The 21,926-nt window shown below is 33.6% G+C and overlaps 1 protein-coding gene across 1 annotated transcript; it reads right to left on the bottom strand.

The window, feature by feature from the left end:
- Nucleotides 1-14,765: 14,765 nt before the first annotated feature.
- LOC141392445 (uncharacterized) lies at nucleotides 14,766-17,690 on the bottom strand. Its single transcript, XM_073965384.1, has 2 exons — nucleotides 16,970-17,690; nucleotides 14,766-16,100 (listed from the first exon to the last, which is right to left on the bottom strand). The coding sequence occupies exons 1-2, from the start codon at nucleotides 17,564-17,566 to the stop codon at nucleotides 14,766-14,768; spliced, it is 1,932 nt and encodes a 643-aa protein (XP_073821485.1). The 5' UTR covers nucleotides 17,567-17,690.
- Between the last annotated feature and the right edge of the window lie 4,236 nt (nucleotides 17,691-21,926).

Raw genomic sequence — 21,926 nt, 5'->3', positions numbered from 1 at the left:
GACCACAACGAACATCATCGGTATACATTTCCAAAGGATCTTCGAACAGACCCTTAACTTCACTTAGCCACAAATGTTGAACTTTTGCGAGGGAGGTACCCTAAAGAGAGGACCGATACCGAATTTAAACCAAAATTGGAAAAAATATAAGGAGATCCAAAGTTTGGACCAAATTGGTTGCCCCGTTCAAGTGATATCTTGCATACCATTTTAGTGACATTTTTTTAAATATTGTGGGCCGGTATTGCCCATCTTTAAACTGAAACTAAGTTTGGACAAAATATGACGAAGGTAAAATTTTGGACCAATCGGTTGATCAGTTCGAGAGTTATCGTGCTCTCCAGTCACTACATATGGTGCCATAGGGGTTTTTTACACCTTTCGGGCTGTTTTCTCAAGCAGTATGGACTTTCCCTTAAAAAAACTTTTACCGTCGTAATGGAGGCACTGAAAATGTAAACAACTTCTAGTATGCGTTTTTTGAAAGTACAAAAACCCTAATTTTATGGCCTCATCTAAACCGGGTTAAAACTATAGTTCTTTTGCATTTATCGGGCCATTATCTCAGAAACGATCAGGAATTTGGCCTTGTTGTCTTTGGCAATACTGTAGCCCTAAACTAGTAGAACATATCTTTTGAACCGACCACATAAGAAAAACTCCATCTAGGGCATCAAAATCGATAAAATATAGAAAATTTTCCATAATTGATGAAATTCTGCTCAGTATCGGCTAAACTATTGGGAGTTGAACCAAGTAACCTTTTGCAAAAATCTTTCAAATAATGTTCTCAGCAATTCTTCAGAACATTTTGAAACACTAAAATGCTTACTTCATGCTGTTTCGACGGTATTTTGCGTTATATCTTTTACAACGCGTATTCCAAACACAGTTCACACCAGCAGTTTATTCTCGCATTTCGGATTTCACCACATTATTGACATATTTATTTAATCGTCGTTGAAAAAGTACTGAAAACAACGTGATACGGGCATTTAACAACAATGGCCTGTTCTGTTGGGTATTACATTCCAGCGAATATTTTTCCCAAAGGAAATATCTAGAAAAAATTAACTGTTTTGGAGATATGGTGGGATAAGTATACAAATTATGAAAAATTTCGATATTTTATAAAATTTAAGACAATAAATGTAGTTTTTATTATTTTTTCAAATATTTTATTCTTGCCCTTATCTACAAATTTGCTACAGAGGCCAGATGAAGATTCACATAGTCCCGGTCCACACTAGAGTGATTTCATTGAAAAATTGCATGAAATTATGCGTCTGTAGATCGACTTCCATAGTAGAGTAAAATCATAAAATTGCTGTAGTGGGGAATTCGATTTAAGAACGCCTAATTTCATGAAATTTTTTAATGAAATTCACGCTAGTGTGGACCGGGACATAGTTTTCAGAGATATAGCCCGTAATTGCTTTAAAAAGTCAATATTTAACCATGTTTAGATGGGGACATAAAAATCCAAGCTGGATCTGATCAACAAAACTCAAGTAGGGTTTTTGTCATTTGGGTATGTACTTTCAAAAAGTTCTTAGATCAAATTGTTTGCACAAGATTACCTTAAAAATGTTGAACAGTGTTATCGTGCGCACAATATTTCCGAAAATTTTTGAACTTTTGTGGGGGAGGTACCTGAAGGAGTGGACCGATATGGCTTATCTTAGAACTTAAACTAAGTTTGGACAAAATATTACGAAGGGCACATTTTGGACTGAATCAGCAGATCCGTTCGAGAGTTATCTTGCGCTCCAACCACTACACACGGTGTCATAGCGGTTTTTTTTTTGCACCTTTCAGGCTATTTTCTCAGGAAGTATGGACTTGCTCCTGATGAAACTGGTACATTCGTATGGGGGGGGGGGGGGGGGGGCAGCAAATAGAAGTTGCTACAACAAAAATTAAAGCGATTCGAGAGCATTTCCTAAACTGAACTTTACCCAAATTTTGTGTAGGAGGTACTCGAGGGTGTGGAGTGATAGAGTCCATATTGGAACCTCATCTATGTCTGGTAGAAATTCAACGATGTGTAAAGTATGGACCAAATCGGTTACTACCTTTAAGAGTTATCGTTCGCACAATTTTTCGAATATATTCGAACTTTTGTGGGGGAAGTACCTGAAGGAGTGGACCGATATGGTCCATCTTCCAACTTAAACTAAAACCTTTATTTCGATGAGGCACATTTTGCCCGCTGAGATTATATAAACCGATATCTTAAAGCATCGAGTATTCTCATATTAATGAGAATGATGCTCACTTTTCGGTTTTTCCAAAAAAAAAAAAAAAAAAAAAAAAACGCCATATCAAAATATTTAAAAGGTGCCAGAACGAATTTTCGCCGAAGGTATTGTGGTCTTCATTATAGTGATATATTTTTGTGGGCAAGTCCGCAACTCCTAAAATAATAACCCAAAAGCTCTAAAAAACACTGCAGCCACCAAATAAAATGACTGATGATTACGACGTTGCAAATAGTAACATTTCCTTCAAATGTAAATCAAATTCCAAGAATATCCACATCGGACAAATCCTTCCGGTACATTCCTCACACAAATTCAACATTTTCTCTTAAGCGCAGTTTAAGGATTGTTCGAGGGTCGTTTTGAAATGATCACCAAAGGTAGTCCTAGTGGACATATTTAAAGTTTGTTCGTGGACAACTCCATACTTAAAATGATAATCGGATCGAGGTAAAAATTTAATAGCACGCTATTTCTTCGATCGTATCGACATTTTAATAGTGGATAGTTTTATGAAGGCGTAGACCTATACCGAAAAATTTAGGGGGGAAAGTTGAATACCGCCAACGAAGACTAAATACCAAATTTCAGCCATTTCGGAGGAATATTGAGGCCACAAACTTCAAAACACGGGAAAACGGGAGGTACCCTTATATGGGGGCTTTATGAAGGCGTGGATCTGTACCGACACATTTCATATGAAAAGTTTTATACCCCATATGAAGTCTAAATACCACATTTCAGCCATTTCGGAGGAATATTGAGGCCACAACCTAATAATCAAAAAACACAACCTAATAATCCGAAAAACAGCTCGATTGAAAATCTAGGCGGATTGCAAGTCGCACTTCTAGCATGAATGTCGTAATACGCGAAATGCTAGTCATAGTACCATGGAAAGTACTAGACGGAATACTAGATTGGAAATTAGTAAAGGTACCATTGTATGGAATTGTGGTACCGGATGTATGCCAGTAGAATGACTAGCTCTAGTGGAATAACTAGCTCGATTAAGGGTACCACTGCATGGAATTGTGGACCCGGATGGAATGCTAATAGTATAACTAGCCATCGTGTTCCGCTTTTGCAATATTTATTATTTAACCGTTGCCTATTTGGTCCACGCCTTATGTCGTCTGAATCATTTAAATTAAACTTAGATTCACCAAAAAATAGCATAGTCCTCCATTTTAGGATACTCATTTAAATTTTTTGTTAATTTTTAAATCTAAGCGATTTTGTATTTGACCGGAAGATGGTGTAGTATCATTTTGGATGAATATGGACAATATCGGCTAATGTTTTGTATAGCCCCCTTCAAGATTCAAGCCACATTTTTCTACTACATTAGCTGTAAGTTGGCACTTAGGGTTCCTAGTGGTCACAAAACTTTTCCACCAAAAATTGTGGACCTGAATCCACGTTTGGATATAGCCCCCATATAACGGTACCTCCCGATTTTCATTATTTTGAGGATTTTCCGAAAATTTATTATTCCGCCTGAAATAATTATTATTATCATTTATTAGCGTATTCCATCAGGAACATAAACTATTTACGTAGAATCTCCATCTTACTCTATCTGAAGCAATATATCTTAACTCATTAAAAGATTTTCCAGTTTCATTAAGAATGGTTCTTCGCCAGGTGGTTTTTGGCTGTCCTCTGCTGCGATTACCCTGAGGATTCCAGCTCAACGTTTCGTGGCATACATCGTCAAAAGGCTTGCGGAGTGTGTGTCCAATCCAGTTGTGTTTAGGTCGTTTTATTTGTGTGTTTATATCTTCTTGTTGAGCCAGTTGAAGGTCTGCATTTGATATGGTTCTTGGCCACCATATTTTAAGAATGTTGCGAAGACATCTGTTGGTGAAAACTTGCAGTTTATTCTTAATATTTTCATTCACTAGCCAGGTTTTAGATCCATACAATAGTACCGACTTGACGCAGGCATTATATATGTGTAATTTGGTTTTTGGAGAATATGCCCCAGAGTTCCATATATTTTTTAGGCTGCAGTATGCGCTTCTGGCTTTTTGGATGCGCATGTCGACGTCGACAATTGCTCCGCCGTTCGGGTTGATGTTGCTGCCAAGATAGCTAAAGTTATCTACATTTTCAATACGTTTCCCGTTTAGAAAGAATGTAGGGGTTTGGTTTGATTTAACATGCATACATTTCGTTTTTTCGGCGTTTATGTGTAGGCCAAATTTTGCTGCTTGCTCAGATAATTGATTGATTTTCGATTGCATATTTTTTTTGGTAGTAGCAAGCAACACGATGTCGTCGGCATATTCCAAATCTTCGAGGTTATGATGTAGTCTCCAAGGTATGCCTTTGTTTTGATTTATTGAATATGACAATATTTCGTCTAGCGTGGTTATGAAAAGGAGTGGAGAAAGCAGACATCCTTGTTTAAATCCGCTGATAGTTTTGAAAGCTTCGCTAATTTTGCCGTTGTGAAAGACTCTCGTTGTTGAGTTGGTATATTGTGCTTTTATAAGATTTATTATTTTTGTAGGGACGCTTTTTTTCTCAAGTGCCTCCCACATTTTTTTCCTATTTAGAGCGTCGAAGGCCTTTTCAAAATCAACGAAGGTCAAATATAATGGCGTATTGAACTCGTTGCACTGTTCGATTATCAATCGCAAACTATTTATTTGGTCCACACAGGAACGGTTAGGTCTGAACCCTGCCTGTTCTTTGCGAAGGCATTTGTCAAGTGGATCGAGTATGCGGGTGAGTATTATTCTGTTGAAAATTTTGCATATAGATGGTGTTAGAGCTATGCCTCTCCAGTTGCTGCAATTTTTTAGGTCCCCTTTCTTTGGTATTTTTATTATTAGGCTTTCTTTCCACTCTGACGGGATCGTTTCAGTTTCCCAGATTTTGGGAAATAATTAATAAATTAATATCCTCTATGCCTGCAATGATACGCAACGAAATATTGATTTAACTAATTTTCTTGTGCCTTGAATTGAGTGTCCACTTACATTTGCGATTTAAAATATTTTTTTTTGTTTAATTTTAATTCTTTTTTAAAGAAATTAATAAATAAAAATAGAATGAATATTGACATACTTGGAGTTTGCGAAACATGGTGGCCTGATAATGGAGAATTTGTATCTCAAAATGTCAAAGTATTTCACTAAGGAAACCTAATAGAAATCATAGAAAGTCCCAATTTACATTAGGCGAGTTTGCTTGCGGCAATTGTCAGTGTGTAGGTGAGAGAGGGGGCTGAGAGGCAAAGGGTTACCATATGCCTCACCTCTCCCTCCATCAAACTGACAATTGCCGCAAGTAAACTCGTCTAATGTAAATTGGGACAAAACGGAGTAGGTGTCATTTTAAAAAGCCACATAGCGCAATGCGTAACAGGATTCATACCAAAATCTGATAGAGCAATGCTTATAAAGTTAGAAACAAAACCCTTAAAACTAAATATTATACAAATATATGCGCCCACTGCAGTCAAGGGTAAAGAAGAAGTCGAAGATTTTTACGAAGATGTAAAATACTTAATAAATATGACAAAACCCCATGATATACACATCATCCAAGGAGACTTTAATGCCAAAGTTGGACAAGATATTGTACCAGGCATAACAGGCAAATTTGGACTAGGCGAGAGAAATGATAGAGGTGACAGACTTATTCAATTCTGTCAGGAATATGGGTTTTAAATTACAAATACAATGTTCTGCCTGCCAAAAAGAAGATTGTATACCTGGAAATCCCCTCTAAACGAACCAACAAATATAATAAGAAACCAAATAGATTATATATTGATCAATAAACGCTTTTCTTCGTTTGTAATGAAGACATCCACACATCCAGGGGCAGATGTTCCATCGGACCATATCCTGTTAATGACAAAAATACGAGCAAAATTGAAGAGAAACCCAAAGAGAACAATACGTGAAAAACTCAATGCTGGAAAACTGGAGGAACCAAGAGTTAAGACCAGAATAAAAGAGATCATTGAGCAAGAATTTAGAAGAATTGAAGCTACAGATAGTTCACAGATGTTGAATTCTGTTAAAAATACGCTAAAATCCATAGCGGACAATAATCTAGGAATCATAAAAAAAACACAGAAGAATGAATGGATGACAAAGGAGATACTGGATCTGATGGAGGAACGTCGAAAACATAAAAATCGAAACTACGAAATATACTACGAATTAAATAGAGAAATACAATCTGCAATCAGAAATGCGAAAAATAATCTCATAAACAGACAATGCCAGGAGATTGACAGATTGCAACAGTTAAATGAAGATTTCAATCTTCACAAGAAAATCAAAGAAATGGCAGGCGTATACCACAAACCAATACCAAAAATTCTATACAATAATGAAAATGAACCTATTTTTGATATATCGGAAAAGATGGCAGTATGGAAAGATTACATAAAGCTCCTGTTTACCGACCAGAACCGATCTACCTATGAGGTGATGAGAAATGAACCGCCAGAAGGAACATCTATAACCAAGCAAGAAATTGAGTCAGCGATAAAATCCTTAATAGTTAAAAAAGCATGTGGTCCTGACGAGATTCCATCGGGAATACTAAAGTTAATAGAGGGAGTTAACATTAATATCCTGATCAAGCTACTACATATGTACACAGAAAAAAAAGCCACCCTGAAAATTTTGATTAAAAGCTTTACCACCATATTTTTGTCGAATGGCGATAAAATATTACGAATATATAGGGAAAATGTTTATCAAACATGAAAATGTTACTAGAAAGCGGTCAATAAACGATTTCAAACAAATAATTTATTGAAATTTGTTTATGGTTATTAATAAATTTCTGTAGTTAAAATGGTTTTCAACGTTTGTCGCATGTTCTCGCTCTCAAGAGCGAGAGAAACAACAATATTAGGGCATAAAGAGAGCGCTACAACAATGTGTTGTGTTTTTTTCTTGAGATGTTAGTATCGTTGCTATGTATATTTCAAAGCATGGTTATGGAATTTTTGCGGCATGAAGGGATGGAGCGTTTGTGTGGCATTTGGCTTGTTTATTTGTGCTCGCGTGAAGGCTTGTATGTAAGTTTGTTACTGTTTTTTGTTGCTGATTTTTATGAACCTAACAAACGAAGAGGGAAAGAAAAAAACGGTACGAGTTCTCATGTTTTGTTCTGTTTGTGGTTAAGAAAGGCAGATAAAATTTTTTAACCGTCAGTTTGGTATTTTTGGCAGTCTCTTTAAAGCAGTCGTTCTGTGTGGATCGTTAGTGCAAAAATAAATCAATGTTTGTGTGTTTTCTTAAAGTAAATGTGCCTTTCAAGTAAATTAAATGCCCAATACATTTTATAATCGAATTCACGAATATGAAAAAGGATAATAAGAATATTTTATTGGACAAAGAAGCAACCGCATGTGATATTGGTAATAACATCAAAACATTTTATATATTTGAAATATATATGGATGTACTATTTCTCACATTACAGATACCGATTTTCCGCTGATGATTTTCAATGTGGCAGAAGAATGTGCTTTATTTCACAACGTTCAATGATGTTCCCTGTATTTTATATCTAAAAGTGATTTATTTGTTTTCTTATATTAAAATTAATGTGTGGCACTAAATAATTATGTACTTCTGTTATTAATTATTCCATTCCGTTTTTTTTTCTTTCATCTGCTATTTTTATGTACCTATGCGTCTGGTGTTGCTTTTGTACTTGGCATTTCAATTAAATAAATAACCACGACCATTTATAAATGTGTGTATGTATCTTTTTTTGTGGCTTTTGGGTTTGTATTTAACAAAAAAAAAAACAACAAAATAATTGTAAATATGAATATTTTTTATTGATTGGAAAAAATGCAATTCAATTTTTAATCAAGAAAATATTTTGTTTTTATCAAGCAAAATGTGGAATATTTTGATAAATATTTTTGTCAATATGTGAAATGTTTTATCAGTTCAAAATAAAAAATCGATAAATATTTTAATCAATATTACAATCTTATTTTATCAAAATGTATTTTTACTTTGTTATCAAAAAATTGTATCGAATTTTGTCAATATGACAATTTTTTTTATTGCCGGAAAATCGATAAATTTTTGGTTGAATCTTTGAATTTCTTTATCAAATGGCTACAATTTTTTTTCTGTGTATATGAAACCGGAGAATACCCAAATGATTGGCTGAGATCAACGTTTATAACGATTCCGAAGAAAAACCAACCGAAGCACTGCAGTGACTACAGACTTATCAGTTAAATGAGCCATGCTTTGAAGATTTTTCTAAAAATAATTCATTGGCGAATATATGAGAAGTGTGAGAAAGTTATGGGTGCATCCCAATTTGGTTTTAAACAAGGCATGGGAACATGTGAAGCTCTTTCATCCCTACAAATCCTAGTCCAAAAATGCAAAACTGTTCAAAAATATGTATACATATGTTTTACCGATTACGAGAAGTCTTTTGACACAGTACAACATTATAAATTGATAGAAATTCTAACGTCCATTGGTATTGGACAGAATGAAATTCGATGCATAAAAAGCTTGTATTGGCACCAGACTGCACATGTGGATGTAAATGGAGAATGTACAGAAGACATAGTAATATCTAAAGGTGTGAGACAAGGATGCATTTTATCCCCCCTATTATTCAATGTCTACTCCGAAAGAATATTCCAAGAATCAATCAACGATATCAAAAAAGGAATTCTTATAAATGGTACTTTTCTCAACAATATTAGATATGCAGACGACACAACCATACTAGCTGATAACTTTGCAGGACTCCAATACCTACTACATAGACTGGCAGCACGCAGTGAAAGCTACGGTTTAAAGATAAACATTAAAATGACTAAGTACATGGTTATTTCCAAAGAGAGTATGGGTAATCAAACGCCTTAAAAAATAAAAAATATCGACGTGGAAATAGTACATAGTTTTAAATACCTCGGTGCAGGGATAGGCGATGTGCGATTACTGAGAGCAAGTGAGCGAAAACTTCAATGTAAAATGCATTGAAATGTATGCTCACTTGTTCTCAGTAAGCGCACATCGCCTATCCCTGCCTTGGTGCCACAATAAATGACAAGTGGAGCATTTCAAACGAAATAAGAAGCAGAATTTAAATGGCGAGAGAAGCTTTCATAAAATACAAGAAAATTTTTGTGAGTCATGATATCAATATAAAGTCAAAATTACGATATCTGAAAACATATGTATGGTCAGTTTTGCTATATGGAGTCGAAATGTGGACCCTAAAGGCAGCTTATGAAGAAGCTTGAAGCTTTCGTGATGTGGACCTACAGACGAATTCTAAAAATACCATGGACCAAGTTTGTAACGAACAATGAGGTGCTGCAAAGAATACATCAAGAAAAAGAGCTTATACGTACAATAAAGAAACGAAAAACAGCATATCTTGGACACATGCGAAACAACAAATACAAACTACTCCAAAACATTATCTGATGCAAAATAGAGGGAAGACAGTCCTGGGGAAGAAAAGAGAAGTCTTGGATAAACAATATTCAGGAATGGACCGGTAGAAAATGATGTTGCAACTCTACTCAGCGAGTGCAGAAATCGACAATCTTTTGCTGAAATAATGAACAACTTATAAATACATATTCGGTATATATGAAGAAAGGACAAAATTTTTTAGTTTTCCATAAAAAAAAAATTAAAAAATTTTTTTTAAGCTACATGAAAGATTTTTGGTACATAGATTGGGAAAAATATGCTATTCTTAAATCTGTTCGTGATACTAATTTTGGTTGTTGCGCGCAAAAGTTATGGCGGTTTCAATTCTGATAAAAAGAAAAAAATCTTTAAAAGACTCTAATCATTATATTGGGAAACTCTCTTAATTAGGGGCTCCCTACATACTATATGTTTACTGAGGTCCCATAACTTTAGTGAAAAATTTGTGCATTTTCGCGGAAATTAGAAAAGAATTCCAAACAATTCGTAGTTTGCAACTTGTTTTAATAAAATTCAACCTGCTTATGCCTCTGAAAAATATATAAAAATATGTACATAATCTATACATCGCGAAGATTCAAATGAAACCAAAACTATACAAATCCGTTTAGTCGTTTTCATATTATAGCGAAAACAAAAAAATATATTGAGGAAATTTATAAAATTTTTGTAAGAGAAAATATTTATTAAAATTTATTTTGTGAGTTAGTTGAACAAAATGTAAGAAAAATACGTCGGAGTTTTTCTTCTATTTAAGTTAAATTTCACGCAATAAATCACATTTTTTATTCTAATCACTTCTCGAAAACACGCTAACATCTAGCAAAAGATATGGATATCTTTCAAATAAATGTTATGTTCCTTTAAATGGGGTATAATCTTGAAATAAAATTGTATCGGGTAATGTTAATTTTGAAATGCGTGTAAATCGCGAAATCCTCAAAATCACTTGATGCGCATGCGGTTTAGCAATACACCGAATTCTTCTCTTTTAATTTGTACACATTTGCCAGGATTTACTTTGGCCGCTAAGATGTAGCATCGTCTGCAGTTTAGTGTGCAAAAAACTGTATAATGCTTATAATTTGCACAAAGTGCATACACTTTTTATGCGCATCCGATTTCACTATCAACCGTGAAAAAATACATCGATCTAAACATATTTCAATAAAATCCATCAAGAACCGTGGATGTAGCATCACACAGTATTTTTTGGATAAATCGGATACAGCTCCCATGCCACTAAATTTTTCAAACCGCTGTTTTCGCACAAACGCGAGTGATGATTCACTTTCTTCATTGAAATGGAAACGATCCACATAAAACGCGAATTAGTCAGCGATATTTTGAAAAACATTTTTCGCAAATTTTTCAATTTTTGCAGTAGCCATTTCCGCCGTTCTAGTAGATGGATTTTTATGATCTGTGATTCATATGATCCGGATCGTCGAAAAACTAAAATATCGCGGGGTACCAGCACACTCAAAACGATATTGTAAATACTGTACCCAAAAAATAGGTTTTTTAGAAAAAATATCACACTATATTTTAGCCTTTGGCAGTATATTACTCTGCTGCTGTGTGGGCTACATACTCAATATACATATCAGATTATGCGAAATCGCGAGTTCTTTAATCCTATAATTGGTTTTTCGAAATATCCGAATGCGCGTCCCAGTTACATAAAAAATACAAAAAACACCTGAAATCCGGCTTCAAAATGTCAGCATCCATAAAAGGTGGATGCAGTGGAAATTTTGGAAAGTGATACATTAGAAGTGTAATCTTCATTTTGTATTCTCCTACTTTTACTTTGGACAGATGTCCGTCATTTGAATGGTTTAATCAGAAATCGAATAGCTAAGTAAAAAACCTGTTTAGCTTCAACGTGTTTTTACCTATGTTTTTTCCTTTACGCGGTCGTAACTACCACGTAAATTAAATTTTTTTGCTAAATTTTTGAGCTTTGTACAAAAACATCTAAAATAATCCAGCAATAGTCATAGTTACTGGTAAACTACAATAGTTCGCGTATTATAATAGTGCAAACCTTGGCTTCATGGAAACTAAAAAATTTTGACTTTTCCTCATATACATATGTATTTATAAGTTGTTGATTATTTCAGCAAAAGATTGTCGATTTCTCCACGTCAGTAGAATAGAACACCTAATTTCTGTTAATGTTAGCTTATTTATCCCGAAGCGAATGAATCTACGTTTTTAATCTTGTGGGGATTTAAAGCCTATGATGTTCCGTATCAAACACAGAAAAAATTATGTTCCTAGCTTTTCGCGATATGATTTTCTGATCATTTTTCCGATAGTACTATGAAAAATAGGCATTTATTTTGGGTCATCAGGATAGAACAGTCATTTTATTTTCGCGAATTGTGGAGATATTAACGCCGAATTTTCTTTCAGTCGATAAAGCTCGGCTTTCTAATCATTTTTCACCAATAAAACCATATAAATAATTCCGCGGACGCCGAAAAAACAGCGTAAACGGGTTTAAATTGACAGATAATAGAAACATATCGGAATATCAATAAGAGTCGCGCATATTTCTTCACAATAAGAGAGAATATGACACAGACAACCTCGACGGATACAATCGAGCGCTTCGGATGCTGAAAAGATGGAACATTTTCCAAATAAGTATGAAAAATTTCTTATAAAAACCTTGATTTTTTCTTCAATAAAATGATTTTTACGCGAACAAGTCTTTTGATGAAAAACGCTCAAACATGGGAAGATTTCGCGGATTCTGAAACAGCAACGTTCATAGATAAGAAAAATAAAAAAAAACAGAAAAAATCGCCGGAGGGATTTCTAAATAAATCGCGATCAAAATTCACAATTTTAGGGTTTTTTTTCGGTTTTCAAGATTTTGCTTGGAAACCGCAAGTCGTACCGAAATGAGTCTAAAGAAAGTGTTGTAGCTGTAAAAATTCTCTACAAGACTGACCTTTTAGTTTTTTCGTAGGTTTTACCATTTTCGAGATATAGAGGTTCAGTTCAAATTTTTAGGTTTTTATCTTAAGTCTTCAAGATTTCGCTTGGAAACCACAAGTCATATCAAAATGGGACTAAAAAAATGTTGAAGCTGTAAAAATTCTCTAAAAGATTGGATGATTTATTTTTTCCTAGGTTGTACCATTTTCAAGATATATAAGTTAAATTTGGGAAATTGCAATAATGACATTGTTTTATAAGGAGGCGATACAGTCAGTGAATTGTCTCAATTTGAAATTCTATATCTCAAAAAGGGTAAAACCTACGAAAATATCATTAAGGTCAATATTGTGGAGAATTTTCTCAGCTACAACATTTTCTTTATGCTTATTTACATAGGACTCGCGGTTTCCAAGCAAAATCGTGAAAACATAAAGAACCCCTAAAAATGTAAACTTAAATCGCGATTTATTTGAAAATCCCTCCGGCGATTTTTTTTGTTTCTTGATATTTCTCATCTATGAGCATTGTAGTTTCAAAATCTGCAAAAACTTCCCAGGTGTAAGCACCTTCCATTTAAATTTGGTTAAGGCACACCGTGATAAGCTAACATTAACAGAAATTTAGGTGTTCTATTCTACTGACGTGGAGTGTACTGTAATACATTTTATGTAACTGCATTGATCACCATAAATTCGTAAAACGAATAGGCAAATAAAGAAGAAGAATAAATAAAAGGAAAAAGAGAAAATAAATTTGGATCTTTGTTTTCTTAAAAAATTATCATTGAAAAAAAATTGCTTAAGTTTTGGCCGATACTGTACGTTGTCGACTTCAACATATTGTCTGCTACGAAAATAATATACGTACATATATGGCTTATTCTGAAACTCGTAGTTCAAAACGAAAAAAGAAAGAACAAATTTTCATAAAAAATATTGAGAAATATTTTCATGTTTTTTCAGAAAAATTGATACTGATATTTTTCATAATATATACTGTTAATAGACATTTCATTTCTTTGGTGACCCATAGTGAAATTTGACGAAGAATGTTTTTGTCTTTGACTCCATCTCTCTAAAATTATGTTTTGCGGGACAATTTTGAGTAAACTCAGATGAAGTCCGACTTTAACCCTAAAACGTGTTTTTAATATTTAGAGATTCCTGGCAATTAGATAAGAATTAGAGATTTGGTGTATTCTGAGACCTATAGTAAAATTTTATGGCGAACAATTTTGTAGAATATTTAAATTTTAATATGATCACATTTTAAAGGAGGTTTTGAAAGATTTTTGAAAAAAGGACCAGAAAGGCCGCTTTGATGAACCGCATGAGGGTTAACATTTTTAACAAAAATATTCCTCACATTCCTTCAGTAAAGTTGCCAAAGACAATATATACCTAAAATGCAAGAATTCCAAGATATCTTAACTCGAATATTTCGAAAAAAAACTAAAAATGGGCGGAACTTGCCCCGCCTACTTTGACTACTTTCCGACGTAAACTTTAAAAACGCCGATACACGTGTCTCATATTTTTATACCCTCCACCATAGTATGGAGGGTATATTAAGTTTGTTTTTCCGTTTGTAACGCATTGAAATACTCATTTGCGACCCTATAAAGTATATATGGTAACATGGGGCGCCTTCGCCACTTTTTTTTGTAAGTGCTCCCTTTTCAACACCTTTCAATTTTTTTTAAGTTTTATTTTTTTATAAAATATTAATGGCTGTATACTATCAATTTCAAAAATCATATGATTCATTTTATTTTTTTTTAATTTTTTTTAAAATTATTTTCAAAGTTACCAAAAGTGGCGAAGCTGCCCCACCCATGGGGCGCCTTCGCCATGGGGATGGGGCAGCTTCGCCAGAAGAAAAAAATGTGTTAATTGCGTTTTAATGCTTTTTATTCAAAACAAAAATATTTCTTTTTATTCAAAACGAAAATATTTCTTAATACAAAACGAAAATATTTCTAAATACAAAATAATATAACATAATATCGAACAATTCCTTTGTACTTTTATTACATATACATTTTAATTTATTCATTACGAGATTAAAATATTTTTTGGGATTATTTAACATTGTAATGCGAAATATCGATATCAAAGAAATACGACGCTGCTGAACTTGACGTTCCTGCCACATGCATCGGTTCTGGTAACACCAAAACAATATCTTTTTTGTGTACTATGGAAACTTTTCCATCCTGTTGTTCACAGAAGACCCAAGAGCTTTGTTTTCTTTGTAAAAAGCGTAAAGCTACAGAGTTTGTAAAGCTCGAAATTATCTTTCCAACATGAAACTGTTGAAAGTTGGCGCCAAATCGGGCAAGCACGAATTTGTTTTTATAAATGTTTCCATTTTCGGCAAATGAACCCACAGATTGATCTGAATCCGCAATGCTCATGTCTTCTGATACGTCTGTTGATGATAATTCGACGATTTTTTTCTTAGATTTTTTACATTTTTGTTTTTTGTCAGCAGTTCCTTTGGGTTCTATTTTTCTCTTTTTTGGTTGTTGTTTAGTTACCTTTTTTTCATGTTGCATGCTCTCCTTTTGTTTTCTGAAAGGAGAACTCGTCATGATGACAGATTTCCCTTTTCTTTTATTAGATTTTATTTTTCTTATTTTTGGAAGTGGCCGAATTTCCTCTGGTGATTTAGAGGAAGGTTGTGGAGTAATTCGAAGTCGAGCCAGGTTATCTATATTATTCAGCAATTCTTCATCTTGAAGTATTTGCTCATTTTGATTAACAATTTGTTCTGTGGGATATTCTTCAATCCCGTCTATTACAAAATCCGATTCCGGAAAAATTTGTCTATTAAATGGGCTGATACCCGCCTTTTCAAAACCTTTACAGATATTTTCAAGAACAAATGCCTTCTGGAAAGGGATGTTAGATAATGTTGGTATGTCGTAAATAGAAATATGTTTTCCAGGATTTGATACGTGAAAATCGTTAAAGGAAATCCCCAGATACTTTTTAAATGGGCCTAGTACAGATATGTCCAATGGTTGGAGCTTGTGTGATGTATGTGGTGGAAATGTTATCATATTAATACCATTCTCTCGGCAAAAGTTAATTGCAGCTAGACTGCAGTGAGAGGCATGATTGTCAAGGAACAATATAATTGGATTATGATTTGAACAATGTGTATTTGCTTTTATGTGTTTCAGCACATCTACAAATAATTCAGCCGTCATCCATCCGCTTTTGTCTGCCAGTCCTATACATCCATTGGGACCTCCATTTACAAAATGATCATTATATCGTACACGAGGAAATACGTATACGGGTGGTAAAGCGTTACCGGAAGCACTTACAATGCCCACCATTGTCACTAGCGGTCCTCTTTCGGCAGAAACAACTTGGGAAACTGTGCGCTGACCTTTTGTCGAAATCACCTATTAGAGGTTAACAAAATTATGTATTATGTTGTTAGTTATTGGGTAATATTCGAGTAATAATAATGGTGCCCAAAGAAGTTTTTTTCTGAACAAAACTGTTTCAGGTTGTCCAAAATTGTCCATCCAAATTTTTCAAAACCGGTTATCCGGTGATAACTGTTTTTAAATAGGTTACGATTATTAATTTTTATTTAAATAACGTCCAGACGTAAAATAAATAATATGTTATCGTATAATTATAATACAAAACTTCCTATATCTGATTTTAAACCAAAAAATGGAGACAAAAATATTGCATCGACTGACATAGACATGTGTAATACTAAATTGCAATTAAAAGAGTCATGTATATGCTTTGTTTATTCTGTGTTCATTGAATCTCAATGAAAAGTAATGAATAAGTAAGATTTTTAAAAATAAAACGATTTTGAACGAATGGATCCGTTGCTTTGTTTTTTAACCCTCAATAACAGAACCAAACAATTAATCTTTCCTTAGATTTCTCCCAAGAAGACTAAACGTATTCCATTGTCAATGAAAGTTAGACGTCATCATAAAATATTTCGCGAATTCAGTAACTTTAATCAATTAATAAAGACTATTGTATCCACCTTTAAAAAATTATTTGGTTCAGCGCGTTTTTTACATTCTTTAATTTTAAGGTAAATTTAAATCGAAATGTGTTTGACATTTATTTAAATTTTTATTTTTTAATAACAAAATAATCATGAAATGTTGAGAATATAAATATATTTATGCTGAAACATATAAGCGACTTTTTGGATAACCGAAAATTGTGTTGTTTCGGGTTTGGACACTCTAGTAATAATATTATTAGTTATTTTATTACAAAAGTAGTAAATTACCTTTGGTGTTTGAAGCACTGTACTTATGCCAGTTTCATCTAAGTTGTAAATGTCGCACGGAGCCAATGAATATTTCAGCAATACTTTCTGTGCATTGTCAAAAAATTCCACTACTGCGGTTTTATTGAATGCTGTTAGACGATTAATGCTACAATTCTGTGGTTTTCGCAAACTAAGTTCATGATTACGTTTCATGAATCCTTGAACCCAATCCACTCCAGCCATTTCGTTTACTGTCCACGAACGAGGAATTCCAATTTCATTTGTTATGGCATATTGATATACAAAACGTCTGGCATTTACGTATGTAAAGCCATGCTGGAGAGTAGAGCATGACTTAAAATACTCGCACAATTCCGTTTCCTGGCGTTTATTGAAAACTTGATTCGTACTGAATTTTGTGGAATATTCTTCACCTAAAGATGTCATATTACGTATCTTGAACTTCTTGACACGGTCTCGCAAAGTTGTACGTTTTAGGTTATGAACTCTAGCAGCCTGGCTAATGTTAAATTTTTTTTCTATAACATCTTTTATAGCTACTTTCACCTTCTCTTCTTCTATAAGGTCTTTCTTAAGTTTTTTACACCGAACCATTTTGAATGCTGCGACTACCTAAAAGAACACATGCTTTACTTTTTATAGTTATATGTACTTTCATCCCATGGGGTTATTCACCGGTGGTGACTCAAATCTAAGGGTGTTACTCCGCAAAGCGATATAGAATTTGATTTTACTGGTCAAAACCCCAATGTTATTACTGATTTTATTATGTGGAATTTAAAAGCGAACATATTGAAAATAATGCAGTAAAAAATTAGTCAAACATTATTAAAAAAAGAAAAAAAACTGTGTTAATATGTTTATCTAGATACCCTATATGCCGTCAGAAATTAGCGTTATATCTTTGTTCGCCTCTGTCTTAGCTCATTTTTGAGATAACATGTCTTCAGTCAAATCTAATAAGGATTTTTTCAGCACACGGTTTCTTCAATGTCCTTTTCGTCCTTTGTTTCAAGAACCGCAATAAAAGTGCCACAAGATGACGTATTTCAGCTTTGGAATGTTCTTCAAAAACGTTGCTCGGAAGATTTTAGGTACGGGTTTTAAGACATGAAATCTATATCATCTTGTTTAAACTTTATTTTTTACTTTTACGCGAATCTTGCTCAGACAACCCAATACCTATTTATTTCAATATATTCCTTTTAACCTACACGTTGCGCCTGAACCAACTGTAAACGGAAAGCGCTTACATCTGGGAAGTTCTTTCAGGTTTTTACGATTTTGTTTAGAAACCGCAAGTCCTAACGAAATTATTATAGCTCTGAATAATCTCAAAAAGATTGACCTTTATGACATTATCGTAGGTTTTACCGGTTTTGAGATATAGAAGTTTAAATTAGGACAAAGGATTGACTGTATCGCCCCCTTATAAAATTACTTATATTTTTCCTGCGTACATTTTTCAGCAAATGAATTTGTCTCGTCTTTGAGACCACAAAAAATGTCTCCTCGTTTTTAAGTAATACTTTAAATTTGATTTTTAGAGTTTCGTATGAAGACAAAACGAAATTAAAATCTATTGATAGAATATAACCGAGAATACAACAATACCTAGTTACCGGTCATTTGAATGACAAAGAAATTATTTCAATGTATTCAAACTATAAAATTATCCATATAATTGTTTTTAATAACATTGTGCACCACGAAGATATTAACCATGTTTTCTCTACAATGTAAAAAATTCTAGTATCCGAATTAACGAGTGTCTGAATTATCGAGACTATACTGTACTAATTTAAGATCGATGGCTTTATACACTGATTTTCACGGACGAACAATGCTCGTTAAAAAAACTCGTTCCGTTTTGGTTCTCTTTCTTTCACTTTCAGGGTTGCGCTCTTGACGTAATTTTGACTAGCGTACTTTCTGAACAAATAGATGTACGGTTTTACAAAAAAATTCCAAAAATTTTTACGTTTTGACTTGAATATTTTAAAAATTAGCAATTCGTTTGGAAACAATATATACAGGTAAATTAATACAACCATACATAAATAACATTGGTATAAGATTCTCATGTAAAAAGGCTGGCATAAATTTTAAAGAATGGAATTTTATTTATGAAATAGAGAATTGCTTTAACCTCTATGCAAATAACACCTATTTTGTTAACGTCACAGTTAAGTGTTATGGTCACCCTATTTCTAATTTCTAACTTTTGTTCCTATTTCGTACAAGATCTCTTTTCCTATTAGCCGTTTCCTTTTCCTTTATTGTAAATAAAATCACTTCTTTTGTAGCCTGCAAACTGTCGGTCCTGAATAGATTTGGTTCCAAACCACCAAATTTCCTACAGTAAAATTCACTATTGTCCATTTCCACCGCTTAAAAAAGTCTTGTGTTTTCTTTCCATGCAATTTTAAGTGGCAATTCTTTCTAATCCAAAGAAAGTTTTCCCATACCACAGCGACAACTAACCATATTAGAATTTCTAGAAAATCCACATTTGACATTTTCAATATAAAATTCAATTAAAAACGTCAAATCATGTACAAAAAGGAATGTTGGTATAATACAAAGTAAGTAAATAAAATAATTATTTTATGTAAAAATCCATCACAAAACTGCCACTTGTACATTTTTGTACAATTATGTCTACATTTTTTCCAACACTGACCAATTTTGAGAATGAGAATTAAAACGGAACAAGTTCGCCCAGGGATGCCAAATTGGTGGTTTTCCCGCTAGCTATTTGTGGTCCTTTTCGACGTACAAAAACAACTGTTTATGAGTTGTAGCGATTTCGGCTAGCGGTTCTAGCGATTATTACGCAACATGTTTATTATCATCACTTTTAAAGCAAACGAAAACGCGTATCATGGTGGAATAATAAGGTGTAACGCCAAAAGCAGCTGATCTTCATGCAAGTTGTCAAAATGCGTTATTGTGAATAAAATCACATAGAAAATGTATACAAGCAATTCACAGTAATGCATTATTGTGAGCAAATTCGACGTTTGACATGATTTGATGTAACACCTTCTTATTCCACCATGACGAGTATATTAGGTCTGTACGATAACCCACAAATTTTTACAAATTCGTACAAATTTTTACTGAATGCTGTTCGGCAACAAAATTGTCCAGCAAAAGAGAGCGAGTTTGGAGAGATTTTTGGAGAGTTTTGTGACTGAGAACTTGCAAATTTTTGCTGGGAAAATTTGTCCCGCAAAAATGTGCAAGTCTGATCAGCTGACTTTTAATCACCTGTTCAATGTAAACAACTCGAAATGTTAACATTTTTGACCAAGAAAATTTCACAATTGCACTTTTTTTTAGATTCTAAAGCATTGTGGATAGTATTAAAACATTAAATAAGTAAACTGCAATTTTAAAATTTATGTTTTTGTTCCGTTTGGTATAAAATATCAAAAGAAACAAAACCAAATTTCATACATTTTCGGAAACAGCTGACTTTCTTGCAAGTTTTTGCAAAATGCTGTTCGATAGCTTTCTGCAATTTTTCTTGCTTGAGAGAGTAAAATTCACTGAGAGAGGTTGCTGGAGTAATTATTACTGGGAAAGTTATCGTACACACCTATTGTGATGCGAATGAAATATTCATACATTTAGATGGTACCGGTCCACACTAGAGTGATTTCATTGATCGACCACCATGGTAGAGTATAATCATAAAATTGCTGTAGTGCGGAATTCGATTTAAGAACACCTAATTTCATGAAATTTTTTAATGAAATTCGTGCTAGTGTGGACCGGGACATGGCAATTCGTGTTCAATAATATAGAAAAGCATGGAATCAAATATTTTATTGAAGAAATGGAAAAAACATGTATGTGCGATTTTTTAAATTTCTCTCTTTCTGTGTAACAACTATTAATTTCTGGCATTTTTACACATTTTCCTAGTGTTTTTTAGTCTTTGCCAGTAGAGATTTGTGGTGGGCCTTAACACACCTTGTCTCTAGCGATTTTTACCTCGGAACAGTTGGCATCCCTGGGTTCGCCCGTGTAAAAGCAGTGATAGTAAAAATGCTGCACAATATTACATGCTATTATAAATATTGCGTAATAAAAAGGTGCTACATCAAAAAAACTGATTATCAACAACTTCATACTTCAAGCATTTTGTTCACCCCTTCTACTTCTATTTTTGCAATTTGGAAAGAAGAGTACACTCTAGTCCGTCCATAAAATATTCGAAAAATAATTGTAAATATAGTGAACAAAATGCTTGAGGCATGATGTGAGGGGTGAAGTGTGTCTCAGAACATACCCGTATAAACACATGATGAAATTAAATAGATCTTGATCATACTAGTTGCCAAAATGCATTATTGTGAATAAAATTACATACAAAATGTAAACAAGCAATACACAGTAACGGGACTAAATTTTACGTCTGGTATCATTTGATGAAACACCTTATTCAGCAACGTTGCCATGTTGCCATAGCGCAATAAAAGAAACAGCCGATCATCATATTTGTGAATGAATTCACAAACGAAAGGTATAAAACCGTAGTAAGCGAAATTTAAGCGAATTTTGACACTTTGTATTATTTTGAGCAGTTGATTCAACACCTTTGCAATAAATATGTTTTTCTATTTTGAGCTTTTATATAAAAAAACAAGAATTGTTATAATAACTGTCGTCATCAGGTATTTTTACAAACAGAACTACGTGGTAACAGCATAAAAAGAGCACAGCTTTAGAAATGTCAACTTCTCCCGCTAAAAATTTTCAATATGGCGACATTTTCCATTAAAAAGCCTGCCAAATTTGGTTCTATGCTTGGCGGAATAAGAAGTGTTACATTAATCGCACCAAACGTCCGAATTAGTTCACAATAATACATGGCAGTGAATTGTTTTTTTATCGTTGGTTTGTGATTTTATCCACAATAATGCATTTTGGCAACTAGAATGAT

This window comes from Musca autumnalis, unplaced genomic scaffold (assembly GCF_047663935.1).
Source record: "Musca autumnalis isolate F117 unplaced genomic scaffold, ASM4766393v1 scaffold_2, whole genome shotgun sequence".
NCBI lineage: Eukaryota > Metazoa > Arthropoda > Insecta > Diptera > Muscidae > Musca > Musca autumnalis.
Note: the sequence above shows the minus strand (reverse complement) of the source record. Positions and strands in the feature narration are given on the sequence as shown.